General features: G+C 46.0%; 2 protein-coding genes across 2 annotated transcripts in view; one reads left to right on the top strand and one right to left on the bottom strand.

Annotated features, from left to right (window-relative positions):
* The window catches only part of LOC105490191 (uncharacterized), a 293460-nt gene that overhangs the window by 6309 nt on the left and 262345 nt on the right, over positions 1–24806 (top strand). The gene's annotated exons all lie outside the window — the stretch shown is intronic.
* LOC105490192 (fms related receptor tyrosine kinase 1) overlaps positions 353–24806 on the bottom strand; it is a 196491-nt gene continuing 172037 nt past the window's right edge. The window contains exons 21-30 of the mRNA XM_011755594.3: positions 22953–23109; positions 22425–22522; positions 21294–21416; positions 19288–19399; positions 17393–17492; positions 11898–12003; positions 11494–11636; positions 8780–8864; positions 6641–6735; positions 353–3332 (exon numbers count right to left, since the gene is read on the bottom strand). Of these exons, the coding sequence (XP_011753896.2) occupies positions 3131–3332; positions 6641–6735; positions 8780–8864; positions 11494–11636; positions 11898–12003; positions 17393–17492; positions 19288–19399; positions 21294–21416; positions 22425–22522; positions 22953–23109 (1221 nt within the window). The 3' untranslated portion in view covers positions 353–3130. The remainder of the gene's footprint in view (positions 3333–6640; positions 6736–8779; positions 8865–11493; positions 11637–11897; positions 12004–17392; positions 17493–19287; positions 19400–21293; positions 21417–22424; positions 22523–22952; positions 23110–24806) is intronic.

Raw genomic sequence — 24806 nt, 5'->3', positions numbered from 1 at the left:
ATCAGCTGAAAATTAGTGTTTGGGGACAACTGCCTCTTTTTAATTGAGGGCACTTTTCTCTGCGGCTGGCACTCACACCCAGCATATGCTTTACTTGTTTCATGATCCTGTTGATGTTAGGGTTTAGTTTTCTGGGCAATCTGCCTCATTTTTGTGTTTTACTTGCTGTTTGCAGTGTTCGGATTGTTCAGCACAGCCATTCTCTAGGACCGATAGAAGCCTCTTTGCCTTCTCTTCAGCAGTGTTTGCTTTCTCTTTCTTGTGCTGTTTAGTAAAGAACACCAGTCCTCTAACCCCAGGGACACCCGTGACCCCTTTTTTACACTTACAAGCAAATCCGGGAGAAAATATGTACGTTTTTGGAAGTTAATTTTATTATATGAAGATGGTATACAAAATACATTCATCATGACTAGAAATATAGGACCAAACCATGTCTGTCTTATATCTGTAGCATATATTCTTGGTTTGTATAAAAGTAACTTTAAAATTCCAGTTTCCTTAAATAGTTATGCACAAAACACACACACACACACATACACATATAGTTACACCACTGTTGGCCAAAGATGCACTCCTCCTTTAATCAATTTAAATGAGGCTAGCGAGTATCTGTTTGATGTTTGCGTTCTTATGGGCTAGGAAACAAGGCACAGGTCCCTAAAATTAACATCTAGGCGTCACTTCTTGGACTGACAAGACACAGACTCGTATATGGTTTCAGCCCCATTCCACCCACACTGTTCCACATACATTATCTCAGAAACTCTGAAAGGAAGTGCTTGTTCTTTGTTAGTGCCATTTTTGTCATAAATGGCAAATGATTGGAATATTATCAGTTAATTCATGTTTCAATTTTCAGTGCTATTTTAATGAACAAGCACTTTGTAACTAGCTCATTATTACAAGCCTCCATTTTTCTTTCTACATTAAGACTCCAGATGGAACCATTCTTTGACTGACGGATGGACTCATGTATGCTACAAACCTGAGTTTGAAGAAGCTGAGTAACGGAATTCTAATGATTTTTCTTTTCTCTTGGAAAGGAGTATCTATTATGGTCTCTTAATGATTAAGAATTAGATTATTGAAATCAAGACATATGAATAGCTAAGGTTTTATTTGTTATCACTATTTGCTGGGCTGTTACCTGATTTTGGAAAAAAAAACAGAGAATTGACTGAGGTCTTTTTTCTGTGTTTAACCTCCTTCCAGTTACCTGATTTATAATATTGCCAGCTGTCACAGGTGCTTTTGTGTATATAAAGAAGAGGAAGAACAAAGATTTGTCCTCTCTTCTGGCTCTAGCCTGCTTTTGTTTGGATTTAGATCTTGGTGGAGAGACCTGTCCCGCTCCTCTCTTCTGGCTAGTGAGTCTTCCACAAAAGCCACTGCCAGGAGCCAGTGGGCTCGCTCGGGAATATGCTGATGGTGGTCCCATCTCTTCGTTCAGAGAGCCTTTAAACAGGGATGTGGCACATAAGAATGGAAGCATATATTCTTCTGTTACTTAGAGCCCAGGTTCTAGAGTTAAGTTACATGGATAAAAGGAAGCATACTCTTCTCCCCAAGCAGCAGCAATCCACTGTTGCCTGTCCAGCTTCTGACTGGCTGCAGAAGGTGCAGGCATCCTAAATACATAGACCCTAACTTGCATAAATAGCATCCAACAGAGCCAGCTTTAGTGATCCAAGGCCCACTTGATCTTCAGACCCTAAGAGTAGGCGTCCTTTGCTACCCTGTCTCCCTATTCCCATCATGCTCAGACCCCAGGCAAGGTTCAAAGCAGTTGAAAATGGGCTTTTCTTCTAATGATGGCTCACTAACTAATATCCTGAGTCCCAACTGGAGAAATATCTTGCATAAATTACATATCACCTTTTTTCTCAAGGAGCTTAAAGTGCTTAATATGCGTCAGCTAATGCTCTTCCACATCCTTCCAGATTAGTGGGAGAGAGTGGAATCCCCATGAAATGAAAAGGAAACGTGACTGGTTGCCTGTGCTTTGGGTCCCAGCTGTGTTGGTGAATTGGTTTGGCTGGTATAGAGATGGGGTTTTCCCTTGACCTAATTGACCTTTCTCCTCCATCAGCCCTAGTTTTGGTATGGAGAAAACCCTCCTCGAGACGGCATTTTCATTCTTCTCGGCTTGCTTTCACAATGAACTGTGCAAAACACGATAATACCAAGAAATTAAGTGTCTGGACTGTATATTAACATTCAAAATAGAATGTGACATTTTAAGTGTTAAGGCCATCATGCCATGGATACAACCTAAGTTTTCAGTGCATCTTACCAGAGGAGCCAAAAGTATGGGCTCAGAGTTGAGTGCCACCCTCAGTGCTGTAAATCAAAACATACCACGAATGGGAATGGACATAGAACCAGTTCCATAGGTAAAGTTCTAAAATTTGCTTTAGTTCCAAAAAAGGTATTTGTCCTTTTCTTGCCTCCCAGAATTCAGAAAATGTCCCCTCATCTCTGTCCCATCTGCTCCTGGCTGGGCCCTCAAATGTAGAAGGGTGAGCTGGGAAGCCACTGAAATGGCATTGCTGAGCCCCGTCCCCCTCCCCACCCACATGGTGAGTCTCAAATTCTTTCTCATGCCTTCTCCCGGTTTCTCTTTTCTCCCTTGCTTTCTGCCTTTTTCCTTTTCCTCCTCACGTGTCTTAGGCCTGCTAGAGGACTCCTGAGATGTTGCTCCAGCCAGCCAGTGATCCCTGGGGCTAACGGGCTTGTTGCCCTGGGTTTTGGGCTGCGGAGCTGGCCTAGTGGGGTCCATGATGCATTGGGTGATCAGTGCGGCTCCTGAATCAAACTAGTCCTGTGTGCCCTGAGGTGGCGGAGGTTGGAGCAGGGCAGTCATCGGGCTTAGGAAGGATTTCTCTAACACTGAGTAACATGAGGATTTAGCAGTAGTGTTCTTCACTTGTCACTATTTCTCTATCTGGAGTTACATTCTTGTTAGTCAAAAAAAAAAAAAAAAGCACTATTAAAAAATCACAAAAAGCAGCTGGCTCCCATGGAAAGGTCAAGGTGTAAACTTACATATGCATAATACTGGCAAAAGCTAGTTTCCCGGGGGTATAAATACACATGTGCTTCTAGAAATAAGGCTTTGTGTCACACTCTAGACGGGTGGGGTGGAGTACAGGACCACCGAGTTGTAGTCTGGGGGCGGGGAGCAGCACGCGATTTTCCTTTCCAGCTCAGCGTTGTCGTAGGTGAACCTGCGCTTGCCTTCGCTGATGTGCCCACAGCTGGAATGGCAGAAACTGGGCCTGCTGGCATCAGAAAGCCCCGACTCCTTACTTTTACTGGTGACTCTCAAGCTAAAGAAAGGAAAGAAATCAAATGTTCAGAATTGGTTTTTAGAAAACAAGACACTAAAATCTACTCTTTCTGAGTGGGTCATTTGTTCATACCTGTCCTAGAGTTCATGGTTTTCGAACCCCCCCTCAACTGCTGTCAGATTTCCTCTGTTCTAAAGCTGCACACGGCCTCCCTCATAGGAGCTGGGTGTCATGGGGCAGAAAGACAGTGGCTGGGGGAGGGTGTGAGATGTCTGCTAAGATAACGCAAACCCATAATCCGGGTGGAAAGTAACTCCAAGACCTGGGTGTAGCCCTCTCCTATTCTCGGGTCAAACAGCTTCTGTGGTAGGCTGAGAAATGCCTCCTGCCCTCCAAAATATTCACATTTTTCATATTTTATCTCCCTTCTGGCCTCCAGAACTGCAAGAGAATAAATTTCTCTTGTAAGTTGCCAAGTTAGTGCCAATTTGTTACAACAGTCTCAGAAAACAATACAGCTTCACACACACAGGTGAGTGCCCCTCTCCCTATCGTGCCTGTGTTCTAGAAGAGGAAACGCTTTTAGTTATGGTGCTACTTGTCACCAGCAAGGCTCAAGGGTGGAGAAACTTGCTTCTGGGTCCTCTACGTTATACCCAGACTAGGACAGACACCTGAGGAGGAAGGGCTGCTCTTGCCCTTTAATATTCGTTTGAATTTTTTATTTTCAAGGGATCTGGGATGAGGAAGGGAACCCGTGAAGCATGTTTTAGACTGGTCTGGACTAACATGTCCATGTTGTATATTTTCAGTCTCAGAGTAGAGGATACAATTTATGGTTTATGTTTTTCTTTAACAAATATCTAGATAAAATTAGTCACCACCCATTTTCTGAGGTGTTCCAAAGTAGGAAACAAAAGAGCAAGTATCCTACCTTCCCCTTTGATCCATTCATTCCTCACTGGTGCCTCTGATGGGCTGTAACTCAATTCTAATACCATTGTGCTCATGTGAAAAGGAAACACACACACAGATGTTTGCCTGGAAATGCCCCTGTCTTTCCCATTTACTTGTGGTCGATGAACTGTGCTAACTACATCACTTGGAGGCACTTGTTGCCATTCTTTGATTTAGATCAGGGTTCAAAACTATAACCCATATCTGCCCACCTGGCTGGTGTTTTTTTTTTAATGAGAGCTTTATGGAGATATAATTTACATACTGCATAATTCACCTATTTAAAGTGTGTAAGCCAATGGTTTTTTGTATCGACACAAGTTGTGCAAACATCACCATAATCAACTTTAGAGAGCTGCCACCACCCCCCAAAACTCATACCCATTAGCAGTCTTTGTTCCTCACACCCTCCAGCTCCAGCCCAAGGAAACTACTGGTCTACTTTCTGCCTCCAGATTTACCAATTCTGGGCATTTCATATAAAAGGACTCATACAATATGAGATATTTTATGACTGCTTTTACTGAGCGTAATATTTTCAAGGTTCATCCAGGTTGTAACATGCATGCATACTGCATACTTTTTATTGACAATTTTATATTGTGTGGATATACCATATTTTATTCATTTAGTCATCAACTGATGGATATTTAGGTTGTTTCTACTTTTGGCGATTATGAGTAATGCTGCTATGAACATCTGTATGCAAGTTTTGCTGTGGACATCAGTTTTCATTTTTCTTGAGTATATGCCTAGGAGTTGAATTGCTGAGTCTCAGGGTAACTGTTTAACCTTTTAGGGCAACAGCTAAACTGTTTTCCAAAGTGATCACGCCATTTAACATTTCCACCAGCAGTGTAGGAGGGTTCCAATTTCTCCATATCCTCGCCACACTGACTTCATCTAGCTATCCTCATGGGTGTGAAGTGGTATCTCATGGTAATCTCTTTCCCTTTTTTTATCCCTCTGTCACCCAGGCTAGAGTGTAGTGGTGCAATTGTGGCTCGCTGCAGCCTCAATCTCCCAAGCTCAAGTGATCCTCCCACCTCAGCCTCCCAAGTAGCTGGGACTAAAGGCACATGCCAGCACGCCCAGCTAATTTCTGAAATTTTAGTAGAGACAGGGTTTTGCCATGTTGCTCCTGGACTCAAGTGATCCACCCACCTCGGCCTCCCAAAGTGTTGAGACTACTGCATGAGCCACCACGTCCAGCCCCTCATGGTAGTCTTGATTTGTATTTCCCTAATGACTGATGATGTTGAGCATCTTTTCATGTACTCGCTGGCCATGCTCACCTGTTTCTGTAAATACAGTGTGTGGGAACAGAGCCGTGTCTTCTTGATGATGTACTGTCTACGGCTGCTTTTTATACTATAATGCAAGCTTGCCCAACTTGTGGCCCGCGGGCTGCATGCAGCCCAGGATGGCTTTGAATGCGGCCCAACACAAACTCGTAAACTTTCTTAAAACATTATGAGATTTGTTTGCAACTTTTTTAGCTTATCGGTTATCATTAGTGTCAGTGTATTTTATGTGTAACCCAAGATAATTCTTCCATTGTGGCCCAGGGAAGCCAAAAGATTGGACACCCCTGCTAATGGCAGTAGGGAACATGTGCTATCTAGCCCTTTAAAAAAATGGCTGCACACCCCGGATTCAGGTGAAAGAGGAGCAGGTTCTGCCTTCGGGTGAGACAGGGAACAGGCATTTGAACGAGGAAAGGAAGGAACATCCGACAGGCGCAGCTTTTCCCAGTCCAGCGCCGTTGGGAGGTAGCGACTCGCACAGAGAAGCTGCAGCGGCATTTGGTGGTGCATAAGACTCCTGACAGTGGTGGCCACGGCATGGAGGGAGGAGCAGGTGGACTGGTCAAGCCAGGGCTTCGTGGAGAAATTGTCAAGTGAGAAAAGGGTGCCAGGATGAAATGGGAAAGTCGTTCATCTGTAGGGGCTGAGTTCTCAGGGTGCAGGTCTTAGCCATGGAAAACAGTACTGGGACTCCTCATGTATCAACCCTGCCGGCATAGGGAGTGACAGCGGGGGCGTCCTCTCCCACCGCCAGGAGCGTGTCTCCGTCTGCACCATGCACAGGTGGGCACATCAGGCTTCTTTCCCTGAGGCACTGTGCTTCCCACGTCTGGAATGCCTGTCTGCAAGATTTTCTGCACGTTTTCCCCAGAGCTTGGTGCTCATATATCCCATTTGATGTTCCCCTTTTTTTGCCCTCTGGGGGCAAATGCTTTTCTGCAACGCCTGAACAGGAGGGCAGAAGGGCAAGTATAGTGCAGGAGGGCAAGTAGTCCTCAAACATCCCTCATTACACCACCTGTCCCCAGCATCTCCCCTCGTACCCTCCATCGACTGATCACAGAAAAGATACCCGGTGCTTACTCAATCTTGAGCGAGGCCTTGGGTTTGCTGTCAGTCCAGGTGAAGCGCTTCAGCATGGGAGAGGCCAACAGAGTGCTGCTGTCCCCCTGGTAGTCCTGCGGGGAGAAGGAGAAAGGTGATAGTTTTGCCTGGCCCAGCAGGAGTCCATGCTGAGCCTGAGGGATGATCCTGGGATGCATCTGTTGATCCAGGCTCTGCCTCACCCTCCACAATCCCCGCCTATTGAGACAAAGCATTTTCTCTAAGTTGGTCACTACAAACTTGACCCGCTGCAAATCATGTCTGATCCCCAGTGACTTTGAGGCCCTTCCTGAACATGAAGTAAATACATTTAAGCAAAAGGGAAAATGGCAAGTAACAGGTTAACATTTTCCACAGTAAACTATGATGCAACTTATCGCATAAAGATACTAAAACTAATTTGGCAGATCGCAATTGACTATGAGTATGCCATAGTAGCGGTGGCCACCATAGACACGAATTCTAAGAAATCCTAAAGACATGGTTTGATTTTTTTTCTTAAACTTGATGGAATTCTCAGCCCCCACCCCCCACCCCTTGGTTATAGTCTTCAGCATTCAGATTTCCTTGTTGGTTTCTCTTTGGCACTGAGTTGCCTGCAGACTCTTCACTACTTTGTTAATACGGCATGTTCCAGTAAGCGGATCCCACACTTTGTTCCTGCCACCCTTTAAGACTCTTACAGGGCAGTGTCCTTAATTATGAATAAACACCTAAGCAAACAAAGAAGCTGTCATCATTCACCACTGATTTAGGGTTGGAGGGTGAAGGTTGAGAATTCTTTCACGTTTTGCTCAGTATTTTTCCCTCGGCCTTGAAAACAATGTACCAAGCAGCCAAACAATATATCCATATACTTTACTTTTATATTCTTAAGCTTATTTTTGATGCTTAAAATATTTAAAATAATCTTTCCCTTTATCTGGTGTGTCTGATAAGGTTGTGGTGTTTCTTTTTTTTTTAAGGATGACTGTGCCTGCCTCAAGGCCACACTGATTGTAGTGATCACCTTCACACTGTTGTTGGCCTTCCAGGCCCTTTATGGGACATAGTCATTGCCAGACTTCTTTTTTTTTTTTAGAGAGAGTCTCACTCTGTTGCCCAGCCTGGAGTGCGGTGGCATGATCTCGGCTCACTGCAACCTCTGCCTCCCAGGTTCACGCCATTCTCCTGCCTAAGCCTCCCTAGTAGCTGGGACTATAGGCACCCGCCACCACATCCAGCTAATTTTTTTGTGTTTTTAGTAGAGACTGGGTTTCACCGTGTTGGCCAGGATGGTCTCGATCTCCTGACCTCGTGATCCACCTGCCTCGGCCTCCCAAAGTGCTGGGATTACAGGCGTGAGCCAGTGCGCCCGGCCTCACCAGCACTTCTTAAACGTTAATGTGTCCAGGAATCCCCTAGGGATCTTGCCAAGGCGCACCTGACTCAGTGGGTGTGGGTGGGTGCAGACAGCTGGCATTTCTAGCCGGCTCCTAGGTTGTAGGAACCTGCCTATCTGGAGATCACACTTTGAGTCCCAGAGGCTGCAACATTAGAACTGCAGTATCGCTCCTGCCCATCCTCCTCTCCTCCCCTTAGCCCCTCAACCCCACATCACTGGGCTTTAGGTGAGGCCTCTTGTTTGCCAGGCTATACTGGTTGGCTTCTCTCAGTGTGGCTGGGTAGGAACACGGCCGTTCAACCTGCAGAGCCTCAGAAGAAAGGAGCCTAAGGCTTGGGTGGACCCCTCCCCGCCTCAAGGCTGCTTGCAGGAGGCTCTCCGTTACATCACAAAGGCCACCACCCACACAGCTGGGAGTTCCTCTGTTACTCTGAAAGCAAAGCTGCATCGCTGACAGCTAAGCAGCTTAGAAATACACAAAGGAGTTTCCTAAGGGTCTAAATTCCTACCACGCAGGGACTTGGGTCCTGGAGTGAGTTCATGGAACTCTGCTTTCAAATTAGCTCTGCACAGCTAGGTCTAGTTGTCAGTCCTCCCAACACTGTCATTTCAGCCACTCCTGAATCCAGATGCTCGCTGACCAAGAGCTACCACACTACTGGCATTGGTGTCTGGAAGGGATCTGAAGAAGGGGTCTGCCAGCGTGCACTGGGTACCTTAACTTCATGACTTACATCAAACATGGAGGTGGCATTTGGTAAAAGTTCTTCAAAGGTTTTGATTCTTTCCAGGCTCATGAACTTGAAAGCATTTACATATCTAATGAAGAAACAGAAAGAATTATCAAGACAGGAAAAGGCATTCAGCTGTAATGAGTCAGGAGACCACAGGCATCCTATCCTAGCTAAGAGGAACCAACACACCAACAGGAATCACCTAACTCCTGAGGCCCCAATCTCCCCGCTGTGACCCCTGGGAATCTTGGCGGCATTGCCACTGCCTCCCATGGTTGTCAATTCACATTCTGTCGTGTTGAGGAAACTCCCAGAGGGACCTGCTCGGGTCCGTTGTGAAATCAGAGAATGTCAGGCCTAGGAGAGCCTGGAGGCATCATCTGGTCTGAGTGCCCAATGGCGCAGGAGAGAAATGATGTGCAGGGAAGTGATAGGACTTTAGCAGGTACTCCGAAAAGGATGTGAGGCGGCAGAATGACCTGGCATGGCTACATGGCTAAATATTATTTAATGGCATAATCGAGTGCTAGCGCCAGGCTTGTATATGTTTTCTGTGATTACAGATTGGGAGAATTAGGTAGGGTTGTATGATGTCTCTATAACTACCTACTGACTTTTGTTGATGATTATTAGGAAGGACTATTGGAGACATCCACTCTGTGGTTACTCACAAGGCAAGTTCACCTACTGACTGAATTTCTCAGTCCCATACTCTGTCACTCTCTGCCAGTCCCAGTGTCATGGGCAAGCTCCCTACTGGCCTAAGGCTAAGCCCCCTTAGAAGGGTCCACATATAACTGACATGCCACCCACCCCTCCCCTCCCTCTCTCTAACGCAGCCAGACCTTGCCAAATTATTTAATCTGAACTAGTTTTCCCAACTTCACAAAATGATGACTCATCTGCTTCAGCCTCTTGGGCTGGTTGTGAGGCCTGAACAGTGAGGCTGACCTGTAATCCATCACCACAAGTCTGGATGTGGCACTGGGTTTCTTTGAGTCCTGTCACAGGTGGGTAGCAGTATTTTCTTTTTTCTTTTCTTTTTTTTTGGAGACAGAGTCTTGCTCTGTCACCTAGGCTAGAGTGCAGTGGCACGATCTCAGCTCACTGAATCCTCCGCCGCACTGGTTCAAGTGATTCTCCTACCTCAGCCTCCCAAGTAGCTGGGACTACAGGTGCATGCCACTGCCCCCAGCTAATTTTTGTATTTTTAGTAGAGACGGGGTTTCACCATGTTGGCCAGGCTGGTCTTGAACTCCTGACCTCAGGTGATCCACCGTTTCGGCCTCCCAAAGTGCTGGGGGATTCCAGGCGTGAGCCACTGCGCCCGGCTGTGAGCAGTATTTTCTGACTGCTGCAGCTCCTTCCCGTATCTTCCCTGGTGGCTGAACTGAGGTCAGAGCCAGAGAGCTGTGCCTACTGCAAAGAGAGATGCTAGAGGCCCATAGCACGGTCTGGAAGCCCTAAAAGGAGTCCTGACTGCATTGGGTACAGGGAGGGAGGGTCAGAACTCCTGGGTTAGAAAACTATTCTGCCACTTTCTAGCTACACAGTTTCGGCAAGCCTTCCTCCTGGGAGCCTTAAGATCTCCATTTGTGTAACAGGAATGATATGTTCTTCCCAAGACTGCTCTGAGCGTAAAAGGAGTTGATAGATGGAAAAAGCCTAGCACCGTGCCAGACCCAGCACGTGTCTGTGTAACCATCAGCCCTGCCCAGGTTTCATGCATGCGTAACTATCAGTCCTGAAGTCAGGCCCCGGGGCCAGCAGTGGCCACAGTACATATCTGTTCCCTTGCCTTGCCCCTTCTCCAGTTCCCTCTGCAGTAATACGGGATAGATTCATTTGTTAGGTCAAAACAAAGCAAAACAAATGAAAACACAGCTCGCTTTGTTTGTTTAATCTAAGGTTTCACCAAAAAGTTCAATGTCATGGGGAAAAGAAAAGATGGGGTAAGGTTCTAGAATAAGATAGACAAGAAACTTAAGAAAATGTAATCTGTTATTCTTAACTGGATCCTGCTTTTTAAAAAAAGATGTAAACACAGGTGAAATTATGGAAATTTGACTATTAGATGGCATTAAGGAATTTATTTGGTGTGATAATTTTGGTGTGGTTTACACAGGAGTATGTCCTTCTTTGAGTGCAGTCACGCAATCATAGCTCACTGCAGCCTCCATCTCCCAGGCTCAAGTGATCCTCCAACCTCAGCCTCCTGAGTAGCTGGGACTACAGGTGCACACCACCACACCCGGCTAATTTTTTTATTTTTAGTAAGACAAGGTCTCTCTATGTTGCTGAGACAGATTTTGAACTCCTAGGCTCGAGTGATCCTCCCACCTCAGTCTCCCAAAGTGCTGCGATTACAGGCACAAGCCACTGTGCCCAGCAATAATAGCCTTCTTCCAAAATGTATACCAAAGTATTTAGGAGTAAAGTGCTATTATGACTTAAGCCTCCTTTTAAATGATTCAGCAAAAAGAAAAATCCAGAACAAACACAATCATAGAGAGTATAATAGACAAAATAGGGCAAAATGTTAACAACAGTTGAATTTAGGGGATGGGCATATGGGTGATGATCACTACACAATCTTTCTTTCTTCCTTTTTCCTTCCTTCCTTCCTTCCCACCTTCCTTCCTTCCTTCTTTCTTTTTCCTTCTTTTTTTTTGTTGGAAAATTCTGTGATATAAAGTTTGAGAAAGAAATCTTACCTGACATCATCAGAGCTTTCTGAATTAAACTTCGGAGCCGAAATACCTTCCTTGAAGAAGTCCTCAGACAAGGCAGGAGTTGAGTATGTAAACCCACTATTTCCTGTCAGTATGGCATTGATTGGGATGTAGTCTTTACCATCCTAAAATACCGAAGATAGAGCTGTCATTGCATCAATTCTGACTTCAACAATTTCTACGAACCATTATGTCAACTTTGATTTGTCATTCGCACAATCTTGGTTGTGTTTTGAGAAGACAATTCTGTACACACACACATACACACACACACTTTTTTAAAACTTCTCATCTCAGCTATTCTATTAATAGCGCTTAAAAAAACAAATAAAATGCCCCCCGATGTACACTCAAAGGCATTTAGATGTAGATAAATTTTGTTTTACCTGTTGTACATTTGCTTGAAGCAAATCACCCAGTTTTTCCACAAGTTCTGCAAATCTTGGCCTTTCTTTTGGGTCTCTGTGCCAGCAGTCCAGCATGATCTGATAGCTGGTGGGGAAAACAGCAACAGAAGTAGCTGGAGAGCAGTGATCATCCTATGCATTGCCTTACGTACTGCAAAGGGAGGCCTGTCATCCGCATAAAGACCAAGCTTTCTGTATACTATGTGACCCTGTTTCATTTTTAGGTTTGGGTTTATAGCACCAGCACTTAAAAGGCTGTCTGGGCCAGGTCCTGCTGTCAGTGGAAAACACGTCTACCAAGACAGACTAACCAACCCTCCAGAGCTCATGGATACCCAGGTTCTTTGTTGTGCCTGTGGCCTCTGCAGGTGGAAAGTCTGAGTTCTGTGACTGAAACACAGCTATTCAGAAAGGAAACCCCACTGCTCACTGCAGTTCAGTGTGAAGTGGAGTACTCCTCCCTGCACTTTCAGAAGCAGGACAATGTCCTTTAAGTTTAAAAAAAAAAAAAAAAAAGGTCATACAGCCATAAATATCAATGGCCGAATAGTTTGTAGTACTTATTTCATTCTTGGGTTGTAACAAAGGTTGGTTTAGCTGGCTTCTTAAAAAGCATGTGGCATTTGCAAGTCCTCACACTTCCCTTGATGGACTAAGCAGTGGAGACCAGTGGGGAAGGTCCTGTGTACATGACTGTGTCACTTCCAGAAGCTGAAGCCCAGTGTGGAGTTTCTGGGGCTGTGAGCAAAGTTCCTGTGTGTAGCTGATCATTCTCCCCCAGCACTGCAGAGCCACTGTTACAAACTGGCCTCCCACCACTCAAGGCACACAGTACAGCCTGGGTACCTGGATATGAAACATTTGTCCTAATAGCACAGAGGTCAAATCTTGTCCTGGGATTCCAATGTCAACAGATTCCTCTGCAATTCTTCTCTTACATTTTTTTATTATTATTATTATTATTATTATTATTATTATTATTATTATTTGATGCAGAGTCTCGCTCTGTCGACCAGGCTTGAGTGCAGTGGCATGATCTCAGCTTACTGCAACCTCCGCCTCCCAGGTTCAAGTGATCCTCCTGCCTTAGCCTCCTGAGTAGCTGGGATCACAGGCGCCCACCACCACGCCTGGTTTAATTTTTGTGTTTTTAGTAGAGATGGGGTTTTATCGTGTTTGCCAGGCTGGTCTCAAACTCCTGGCCTCAACTATTCACCAGCCTCGGCCTCCCAAAGTTCTGGGATTACAGGCATGAGCCACCGCGCCCAGCCTCTTCTTTACATTTTAGATGTAACGGCATCAGGCTCCTCTCTTGGGCATGTCTGCATGGACTCGAGGTCTGCACCTACCGCCCTCTCTGAAAAGCACAGGCCAGAGGTCCATACACGCACTGCATTAAGAACTGATTCTCCTTGAACCTTGCGCTCTTCAAGGGATGTTTATTATACGTTACCTCTTCTCTCAGAAGATGGTCTGGATGAAAAAAGGACTCTGAGTCACACTCAAATCTGAATGGGCCCCGAATTTGATTCCCACCCATCAGGCTGTAAGCACTGTGTGGGCAGGGCCTCATTCCACACCTCTCGCCTACCCCAGAGCAATAAATATCTGCTAAAAGAAGTCAGATTCGTCTCCGGGAAGAGATGACTCTGCTCCTTCTGTGAATTCTTGAGCTGTACGGCAGACAGTACAGCTGTGCTTGCGCTGGGAGAAACCCCAGTTCATATCCTCCCTCGGACACTTCTTAGAGGTATGCCTTTAGGGGGCGCCAATGGCTCTAGATATCTCTTAAGTATATTCCTATTTTGTTTCAAAGTATATGAGGTGGCTGCCAAACGCAGTAAGACTACAGGAAGGTAAGAAAAAGAAAAAAAAAAAAAAAGAATCCAGGTGTGGTGGCTAACATCTATAATCCCAATGCTTTGGGAGGCCATGGTGGGACAATTGTTTGAAGTCAGGAGTTCAAGATCATCCTGGACAACATAGCGAGACTTTATCTCCACAAAAAATAGAAGAGTTAGTCAAGCATGGTGATGCACGCCTGTAGTCCCTGTAGTACAGGAGGCTGAGGCGGGAGGATCACTTGAGTCTGTGAGGTTGAGGCTGGGTTCCAAAGAGAGGCCTTCAGGTAGAGGCTGTGGGCTCATCTCCTCCCGCACCATCGTCTCCCCACAGGATCAAGCTGCTGTCTGGGAGAGGCACCATCCTGAGCAGGACACTCCCTGATTTCCCTGCTGACACTTGTAAATGGAACCATCTATAACCACTTGCTGTTTTTTACTTTTGACTCTTGGATTCCGATTTTTAGTTTCCACTCTTCTTGCCTAAAATCCAATGTGAATCATCTCAGCAAACACCAAAGGAAAAGAAAAAACAAAATCAAAAAATTCATTGCTTATTCCCTTATTGAAGGACATCTGATTCAACAGTATCTGGGCAAGGAACCAACAACTCAATGTTACAAGATTTTGTGCCACTAAGTAAATAGGTTTAGTAAAGTTAAGAGACATTAGTTTGCATCCAAGCTGGGGACGAGGGGCCTCCAGGAAGTTTTCTTTCCAAGCTATCACCCAAGTTCCCAAATACACACCGCTTTACGCCAAGTTCAGATCACAGAATCCCAGTTCTGAGAAGCTGCACTTGGTCCTCACCCAGCCCTTCCTACTGTTAGAACAAACAAGAAGGATATTACTCCATCAGCTTTCACATGCTTGAGAAAATGTCTGAAGGTTTGAAGTCTGGCCTTCTGAAGAAGTATTTCACCAGAGCTTCTTACTTTTTAAAATGTCTAAAATCTCTCCCTCCTCAGAATTAAGGAACCATACCACTCTCTCTAGGTCGCTCGAGGCAAGGGAGCTACCTGAGTGAGGTTTATGTAAAGACTTGAAGGTTTGAGCAAGTCCAAGGCAATTTTTGGTCCAAAGCTGATGTGACTTTGTACCTCTGAGTTATTTCCGACCACAGCCTGGGTATGAACGGGAAGCGCACTCTGCAGGGGTGTGGGATGGTGCTGTGGTCTCTGGACTCAGGCTGAATTCGCTTAAGTTATTACCAGTGCAGCCTTGAGCAAATCACTTACATGTGCGGTGCCTGTTTTCTCATCTGTGAAATGGAAATCATGGTAGTCCTGCTTTATAGAACTGTTATGAGCATTAAATAAATTAATGCTTAAAATAGTGGCACTTATAAGAACCAAGTAACTATTTAATCAGTATTATTCAATACTGTTATAATAAAAACTAGTTTCAGGCCAGGCATGGAGGCTCACTCCTGTAATCCCAACACTTTGGGAGGCCAAGGCCAGTGGATCACTTGAGCTCAGGAGTTTGAGACCAGCCTGGCCAACATGGAGAAACCCCATCTCTACAAAAAAATACAAAAATTAGCCAGGCATGGTGGGACATGCCTATAGTCCCAGCAACTCAGGAGGCTGAGGAAGAAGCATGACTTGAACTCAGGAGGTGGAGGTTGCAGTGAGCTGCGATCACGTCACTGCACTCCAGCCTGGACAGCAGAGCGAGACACTATCTCAAAAAAACAAACAAACAAAAAAACCCAACTAAACTAATTTCATACTATTTAGAATTTATACGGAAGTAAAAATAAAAATTAATTTCATACTGTTTTGCATTTATTTTGATGTAAAAATCTTGTTATTTAATAATAACAATTATTAGTAGTAATTGAGAGCCTACTCTTGAGATTTTCAGACTATGTGAAGATTGGAAGGACATATTTAATTCAAAGCATGAGTGGCCATATCAGAGAAGCATTTCTTCTGAGGACTGTGGGGTCTGTTCCTAATTCAACAGCCCCTGTGGTCTAGGGACATCAGTCCAGAGGCTTGGGTTCTAAATGTCTCCTCTGCTTCTCAGCTGACAGACAGCACATTGCTTCAGGTCTTGGCATCTCTGTTTCATTACTTGCTAAATTCAGATTATAATAGCTGCCCTGACCACCCCTCAAGGTCTCTGGGAACTTCAAATGAGACTCTATGTGGGAAAACATTAGAAAATCATAAAGTTAATCATCCAGCTCTATCCCCAGCTCTCAGAAACAGGCCTTGCCTCAGCTCCCTGTACTTTTCTGATGAGGACACCATGCACCAGTGACAAGAACAGGTCCCCTCCCGCTTCCCTATGCTTGGGCAGAGCTACCCAGCCCTGCTGTTGGGCCTGAGTCTTCCGTCCACCTCTCCAGTTCCCCATTCTGGGCCTGACCTACCCTTACCCCAGATGATGAAGGAGAGACAGCGACTTTGCCCTTTGGCTAAGCCCACACTTCCTGCATTCCCTGACTCCTTCTCAAAGGCCAGCCAGTGCTTCTGACAGGACCCCATTGTGTGGGTGGAATGGGAGGGCCCCTGCCAGTTCAGGAAAGGTGGTGCCGCCTCAGGGAGGCCCAAGTCCTTGTCAGCAGCTCCACAAAAGTGCAAGTGTCATCACATTCCTGCTCAGGCCTCAAAGTGCAAAACATCCACAAATCCCCAGGAAAAAAAGAGTGTCCAAGAGAGGCAAGCAAGTGCAATTTGCACAGTGGAGAAAGCCTCACAGGGACACCCCGAAAAGCCATGTGACCAGGCAGCTCCAGACAGCTGCTGGGCCTATTCCTAAAGGATTCTTTTTTTTTTGAGACACAGTCTTACTCTGTCGTCACCCAGGCTGGAGTGCAGTGGCGTGATCTTGGCTCACTGCAATCTCTGCTTCCTGGGCTTAAGTGATTTTCATGCCTCAGCCTCGCAAGTAGTTGCCACCAGGCCCGGCTAACTTTTGTAGTTTTAGTAGAGACGGGGTTTCACCATGTTGGCCAGGCTAGTCTTGACCTCCTGACCTCAAGTGATCCGCCCGCCTCTGCCTCCCAAAGTGCTGGGATTACAGATGTGAGCCACCACGCCCGGCCCCTATTCCTCCTAAAGGATTCTAAGGAACTTGTATTGCCCACAAAGCCTTCTGTGAAGCATAATCATGATGTCAGGAAGTTCCCCTTTTCCTCTCCAAGACCTCTTCTGCAGACCACATCAACCCCTTCATGGGCATTCCGTGCAGATATAGGAATGGTCACAAGATCAAGGTCTGGCTCTCCATCCCTAGGGCTGCTAGGCCTGTTTGGCTCCCACTCTGTGAGTGAGGCCAAGGTCTTGCATTCAGTTCCTGGGTGACCTGTTTGTTTTGCCTGGATTCATACCTAGAAACTAAATTTCTAACTTCAGTTCCCAGCTAGAGCCCTTGAAAAGTCACGTCAGTGGTCAGGAGAGGAAATAGGCAGGGATGGGTCAAGGGCCATGTGCCCCACTGTAAGAAAATGCTCCCAAAATATCTGGGCCTGACGGGCTGAGGGGAGCATCTCTAAAGGAAAGAAGAACCTTGGCATCTTCCAAGACTGGGACTCTAAGAATCCACGAAACATCCCCTCTCAGGGATGCCCTGGTGAAAAGCGAGCTGTCAGATGGGGATCGGAGGGCACCAAGGGCTCACATTTCAGGAGTAGAGTACTCAGGAGCTCTCATCCTCATGCCTTCCCTCAGGCGACTGCAAAAGTCCTCATCCATTTGTACTCCTGGGTATGGAGACCCGCCTGTGGGAGACAATGTGGAAAACACAGGGCCTATTATGGCTTCAGGGTACAAAAGACCAAGAGGGGACAATTCAGTGTTTCTTTCCTCCCTTTAAAGTGATGTTTTAGTAATAAATTCCCAGTGATTACAACAGATCTCAATGGACAGTACAACACACAGAGAAGCTCAGCGAGTCCTTGCTAAGGACACCCGCTTGGTTGGGTGGTCACATCGTGTGGGGCTGGTGCCCACAGGCCATTCCTATGGCTACTCCTGCCTGTGTGGTCAGAGGAAGAGGTGTCGTCTGAAGGGTCCTGGTCTTCTCCCCACAAGTAACTCTAAAGAAGTCCCATCATTAGAGACTCATCCTTTGGGTTAGCTAGTTTTCTTTTTTTTTTAAGAGATGGGTCTCCCTCTGTCACCAGGCTGGAGTGTGGTGGCATGATCTCAGCTCACTGCAGCTTCGAACTCCTGGGCTCAAGCAAGTCTCCTGCCTCAGCCTCCAGGGCAGCTGGGACTCCAGGTCCTCACCATCACGGCACTTGGCTTAGGCTTCTTTTTAAAACACCAATAGATTTGGGATAGGCTACATGGGAATCATTCACACTTGAGTGGGAATGACTTTAATTCACTCTCTTGCAAACTTCCTACAGTACCAGGGCTCTAGGAGCTGTGACAGGCCTGAGGGAAGGGGGGCTTTGGGCTCCAGGGCTGGGCTGAATGGAGTGGAGTGGGGTGGGGGCTGCCCGTGGTCAGGAGTCTGCAGACCTAAGAGCGCCAGAGACCTAAGAGGCCTAGGCTTTGCCTTCTGCCGGTTTTACTGCCCAGGATTCCCCTACAACCTTTCCTTTTAGGGGGATTCTTGCCAGGGCTGGGGGTGGCAAGGCCTTCTAATGCACTCTTGTTCTAGCCCTTGAGCCTCATCTACCTCAGCATTTGTTTGTCTGCACTTTCTAGTGATTACTGCTGGTAGGAAGCAGCTGGGAGACGTGCAGTGCTGGCACTGTGTCATTGTGGGGCCACTGCAGCCGCCAAGCTGCTTTCAAAGACTGGAAGCAACAGGTGCCTGTCATCGAAAGCAGGGGAATGATTTTCACACATTACAGGAAACCAGGGATGTTACTGGGTGACTTTTATTTGCTGTGAAAGGCAAATTTTTGGCAAAGCCCAGAAGACTCTTGGCTAGAACTTGAGTTTTGGAGGCCTCAGATCATCACTGTGTGTCTGCAAGCAGATGTGGGCTCTGCACGCATCTGTGTGCTTTGAACAGGGCTTCTAGCCGTCCACATTGGATGTTTTTGCAAGCAGAATAAATACAACCAGTGTTCTTTACTGCTCATCCTGTATAATCCGGTGTCCAGAGCCATATCATGTGTTAATATCAGAGGCACTGGAAAGGTCTCCTGTTTCTAACAGCACTTTCCTCACTGGGTTAGCTGGGCTTATTATGGCCTTTCCTAGGAAGAAATTTTGAGGTGGTGGGAGATGCGGGGAGGGAACGGGTAAGGGCGTTAGAGGTGTGCGTGTTGAGGAATTGGAAAAGGACAGAATCGGAAAAAGTACAGAAAAAGATAAACCCGACTTCAGACTTTATACCCATCTGACCTTGCTCATGATCGTATAAAGCCCTTTTACAGTAGAGAGCAGACAAGCATATGCCATTACTCATCTGAGAGTCTACATGGACCCATGGCACCCTAAGAGTTTTTGTTACAGTAGGAGCTAATCTAAAGGCTATCTAGCCAAAGGACATTCAGCAGAAGATGCAGACATTTATTTCTGGGCTGTTTGATCTCTTCCTTCTCCCAAATTTACCTAAGGAGAAGATTTCCCACAGCAATACTCCGTAAGACCACACGTCGCTCTTGGTGCTGTAGATTTTGTCAAAGATAGATTCAGGAGCCATCCATTTCAGAGGAAGTCGAGTCTGGAAGAGGGCAAAGGGGCCTTGAACAGAAGGGCATGAAAACAAAGCACATTCAACCCAAGTGCCCATGGGGTCACCTCCCAGATAGCATATGGCCCATAAATCATTTCCTAGAGCAGTTCTGGTTTCACCACAGTATGCAGTGTTACACTAAAAGAGGGAGCTAGAGTGCTATACTGAGTCCAGTGAAGGCAGTACATGTTCAGTAAGCCCCTCTGATGTGTTCGGCATGTCCTTAACTGCATGGCTCTGTGAGAAATCCTCCCCCACAAAGAAAGCTTGCACTCCACAGGGACACTCAGGGCTTGGAAAAGGAAAAGTGATCTGAATTTGAAGATATCCTGAAAAATGGTGGTGATTTCTAAAAATTTTTCCCAAGAAGGAGGATTTTAAAAGCATTCCTATGCAAAAAGACAAGATTTCAAAAGTCACTGAATAGGGAGAGTATGCAAAAGCATCAGAAAGAAGAGAAGAAGGAAAGAAGTCAGTGTTGAAAGAGAATATACAGTTGGTTTTCAAGCATGTAGACAAATCTTCCTCTTTTTCAGATAGCAGGAATCCCAGTGAGTTAGGCCTCACCACTTTAGATGATGGGGACTGATGGGAGGTATGGGATAAAGGAGAGACAAGGAGAAAGGAAGTGGGAGGGGCAGGGAGGCTGACTCAGATACAGATGAACAGAAAGGAGGGGTGGACTAACATGAAGGTTGATGCCATCTCTCCAGACCAGGGCCCCAAGGAAAGTTTGTTTTCCTTTATTTTCTTTTATTTTTACAAAGGGTCAATGCGAAGTCGTATGTTTTGCTTCTATACAAACAGATTGTGGTGCAGTGGCTCTCAAAGTATGGTCCTAGGACCTGCTATGTCAGCACCTTCTAGAACAAGCATGTCCAATTCCTGGACCGCAGGCCACATGTGGCCTGGGACAGCTTTGAATGCAGCCTGACACAAATTCGTAAACTCTTAAAACATTATGAGATGTGTTGCAATTTTTTTTTTTTTTTTTTTAGCCCATCAGCTATTGTTAGTGTATTTTATGTGTGGCCCAAGATAATTCTTCTTCCAATGTGGCCCAGGAAAGCCAAAGGATTGGACACCCTTGGTGTAGTAACTGGTTAGAAACGCAAATTCTCAGGCTCCACCCAAGACTCACTGACTCAGAAACTCTGGGGGGTGGAAGGCTTGTTAGGCCAGCACACCGTAGCATAACACGCCTTCTAGGCGATATGTATGTTCAATTAAGTTGAGAACCACTACTGTAACTCAGTGGTGCCCAGACACAAGCTTAACCCTCAGGGTATATAGGCTGGAGAAGGGAGGACATGGGATGTCACCTACAAAAGTGAAAAATAACACTATGTCTGAAAACAAGCAGGGAAGAGAAGCCAGTGCGAGCCAGCAGAGAGATGCTAGGCATGGAAGGCCATGGGAAGTAAACAGTCTCCTTCATAGTCAGCTACTGCTGACAGTCTTCCCCGCCCTTTCCTGAGACAGATACACCTGCTGAATCAATCACCCGGGTTTATTTGAGGGAAAGAGTCCAGGCTGTTCTTTTCAGTGGTACAAGGAATTTCCCCAGGATTCAAAGGAAGGTAATGCTAAGGTCTCACCCAGGCCCCACCAAACACTTCTCAGGTTAGCAAGTCTCACGAAGCACTGCCCAAAGGACAGGTGGCAGGCCAGGCATTAGGGGAGAGCAGAACCAGGAGACAGTGGCCTTTCTGAGCCTTACACAAGGGCTCTCTGGGATGCCGCTCCTCTGGACTGCTTGTCTTCACAGAAAGCCAATGATGGTTTTCAGGGACTACAGCTGAGGAAGTGTAAATATTTACCAAGTCTGTTGTTTAAAAGTAATAGGACATAAATGAGTCAAATAAGCATCAAACTGACTTACATCTCCTTTTCTCACATAATCGGGGTTCTTATAAATATCCCGGGCGAGGCCAAAATCACAAATCTTCACCACATTGTTCTCAGATAAAAGAATGTTTCTCGCTGCCAGGTCCCGATGAATGCACTATAATAAAACAGCTGCATAATCAATGCATTTTCTTAACCTAACCAACTAATTTCCTACACCTCTGCATCATTAATCTTAATTTGGTAATCCATTTCCCATGCTGTGAAGGGAGCACCTCTCAGTGCACACTGCTACCATAGACATGAAGAGCCTCTCTACAAATACAGGTCCCCAAGCCCCAAAGTCAAGACATGTTCTGAATCTCCTGGGCTACTATTTGATCAGTTAAGCTGGTTATCTCAGATTTACCAGTGGGCAAACTTGCCCCACAGCCTTTTATCCTGAGCTGCCAAGATGAGATCTTTCTTCAGCTGCAGTTTTGTGGGAGGGCCCCACATGGCTATATTAACAGTTGCTCTCCTATGAAGTCATGTATTGCGATTTGGGCCAGATTTGAAAATACGCCAGAGGGCACTGTGGAGAGCAGATACCAGATTCGTCTAGTCTGACACCTGTGAGTTTTCCCCAGAATTAAGTTCTATCCACCGGTATCCACGACTCCTCATTCTCAAAACTCCTCATATCAGGGCAAATTAAGGTACTTGCAGTGGTGTTTGTTCTACATTTAAGAACACAGGTAAGCCGGGCACGGTGGCTCAAGCCTGTAATCCCAGCACTTTGGGAGGCTGAGACGGGCGGATCACAAGGTCAGGAGATCGAGACCATCCTGGCTGACACGGTGAAACCCCGTCTCTACTAAAAAATACAAAAAAAAAAAAAAAACTAGCCGGGCGAGGTGGCGGGCGCCTGTGGTCCCAGCTACTCCGGAGGCTGAGGCAGGAGAATGGCGTAAACCCGGGAGGCGGAGCTTGCAGTGAGCTGAGATCCGGCCACTGCACTCCAGCCTGGGCGACAGAGCCAGACTCAGTCTCAAAAAAAAAAAAAATAAAAAATAAAAAAAAATAAGAACACAGGTATCAGCAAATACTAGGAAAAATGAATTTATAGCAAAGGTGTGCGTCCAACCCTGGCAAAGAAGGAAAAACAGTGAACAGCAAGACTGACCTTTCTGGAAGACAGGAACTCCATGCCTCTGGCCACTTGAAAACTGTAAGAAATCAGATCTTCCATAGTGATGGGCTCCTTGTAGAAACCATCAGAATCTGGAAAGCATTAGAACCGTAACTGTTTGTAATGGCTCTTGTTATCCCATCAAATCCCAGTTTATTGGAACAATGTTAGCAAAACATAAAACAAACCAACAAGTAGACCAGAGTTCATTTTTAAGAGTATTTGAGTTTCAACATGAACACCAGAGATTTTTTCCAGGCCTCCAGCCCATTTTATCCAAGCATGGGGGCAGGGGGATGATCCATTAGGATGAAAATGCCTGAGGGGAGAAAACGGTACAGTTCCCTGTCAAAATTAGTAACTCTGTAAATATCTTAATTCAAATCTTATCTCCTCAGGACATTACCATTCGAGTCTCCCACGGATGTTTATTAGAGTGATAAATAAGAAAAAAATTTCAGAGATGCACAGTATGTTGTAAAAATATCTCAGCGCGTAGGACAGGAAGGAATTAATACCTACCCTCCTCTTCCTCAACATCACTCAGACTTTTATCTTCCTGAAACCCGGAGCTCGCAAAGCTCTCGCTGCTGGTGACACTATCTAGTCTTGGTTTCTTGCCTTGTTCCAGGCCTGGCTCCATTTTTTCTTTCTTAGGCTCCATGTGTAATGCTGCATCCTTTGAAGAGACCAAAAAGGACCCAGGTAAAAAGGAGCTCCAGCACAGCAGTGGGAAACCAGTCCCTCAACTGGCAATTGCCTGATGAGAAATGAGAGCATTTCACTTCTCATAATGGATCGTGAACTAGCGCAGAGGCCCTACAGTGTCCAGGAGCCTGACTACCTCTGGGGTTGCAGAGTCTGTTGTGCTCTTGCCTGGGCTTCTAGACAGCATCTTAGATCAGATAAAAAAAAATTAATAGTGGTGGGTATTTACTGAATGCTTGCTCTGTGTGAGCCGGTATATTAAAAGCTTTAGGTACATTTCTTGTTTAATGTTTCCAAAACAGGTTCAGAGAAGTAAAGTAATCAAATTCACATGCAGCTAATAAAGAGCAAAGCTGGCCGGGTGCAGTGGCTCATGCCTGTAATCCCAGCACTTTGGGAGGCCGAGCCAGGCAGACCACCTGAGGACGGGAGTTTGAGACCAGCCTGACCAATATGGAGAAATCCTGTCTCTACTAAAAATACAAAATTAGCTGCGCATGGTGGTGCATGCCTGTAATCCCAGATACTCAGGAGGCTGAGGCAGGAGAATTGCTTGCACCCAGGAGGTGGAGGCTGCAGTGAGCCGAAATCACGCCATTGCACTCCAGCCTGGCCATGAGAGCAAAACTCCAGCTCAAAAAAAAGCTTAAACCCAGGATTGGTCGGTGCCCACGTCTGTGCCCTTAACCACTCTTCCATGCCACACGCCATCTTGTGAAGGATGACATCACTGAGAGGAAAGGATCCCCAGTGTGCTTGGTGCTTCACTCTGTAACCCCTAGGAGGAGTCATAAGAGAAGGCTATAGTTACCAATTTCCCAGGTTTCCTTGGGGAAGGAGGGAACATGGACATTGCTTTTTTTCTCTTCCATTCAAAACAAAGATACGAGTTGATTCTAACAAGGGTAGTAATGGCCTTTCACCCTGGACTGCGCATTCAAGCCCCGGTTCATCTGGCTCTTCCATTAATCATGTGATCCTGGGCAAGTCACCTTACTTTTCTGAGTTTCATTATCCTCTTCTGAAAAGCTCTATTATGCTATTATTTTATGATTCATAGGAAAGGAGTTGTCGGTTCTGGGTGTTCATGGGAAACCAGAAAAGATTTTTATTGCCTTTTGTAATTCATCTAGTAACTATGACACTCTAAAAACCTAGCACTTTCAGTGGCTTTATAATTAGACCATGTTCCTAGCTTAGATTCTGCTAGACAGCAATACTGAGGCAGAGGCAGAGGCAGAGAGGGACTGGGGTTCAGTGGTGTCCCTTGATCTATTTGCATGGTATGGCAGTGCTAGGATTAACCCGCCTCCCCCATCCTTCCTGGGCTTTTCTAGAAATGTCACAAAGCAAGAGCGATCCCTCCACTAGAGGGCACAGTGGGAGCAAGCAGAGCACAGGGAGAAAGCTTCCGGAGGGACAGCCCTAACCTAGCCTAAAAGCCAAAAGGGCACCAAGGTTCCCAGTCCCTGAAAAGAGACCTTCCGGGGTTGCAGAGGGAGGCAGGCATCAGAGTAAATACCCACTGCCATCGCAGGTAGCCCACCTGAGGGCAGGTAAAGACTTTCACTATTTGTTATTGTGTTTCCACAATGCAGTTATATTGGATTCTGTTCATTTGGGGACTGGAATTTTATTTTTCACAAGATCTTTTGTGGGACAGAAGGC

This window comes from Macaca nemestrina, chromosome 16 (genome assembly GCF_043159975.1).
Source record: "Macaca nemestrina isolate mMacNem1 chromosome 16, mMacNem.hap1, whole genome shotgun sequence".
NCBI classification, from domain to species: domain Eukaryota; kingdom Metazoa; phylum Chordata; class Mammalia; order Primates; family Cercopithecidae; genus Macaca; species Macaca nemestrina.
Note: the sequence above shows the minus strand (reverse complement) of the source record. Positions and strands in the feature narration are given on the sequence as shown.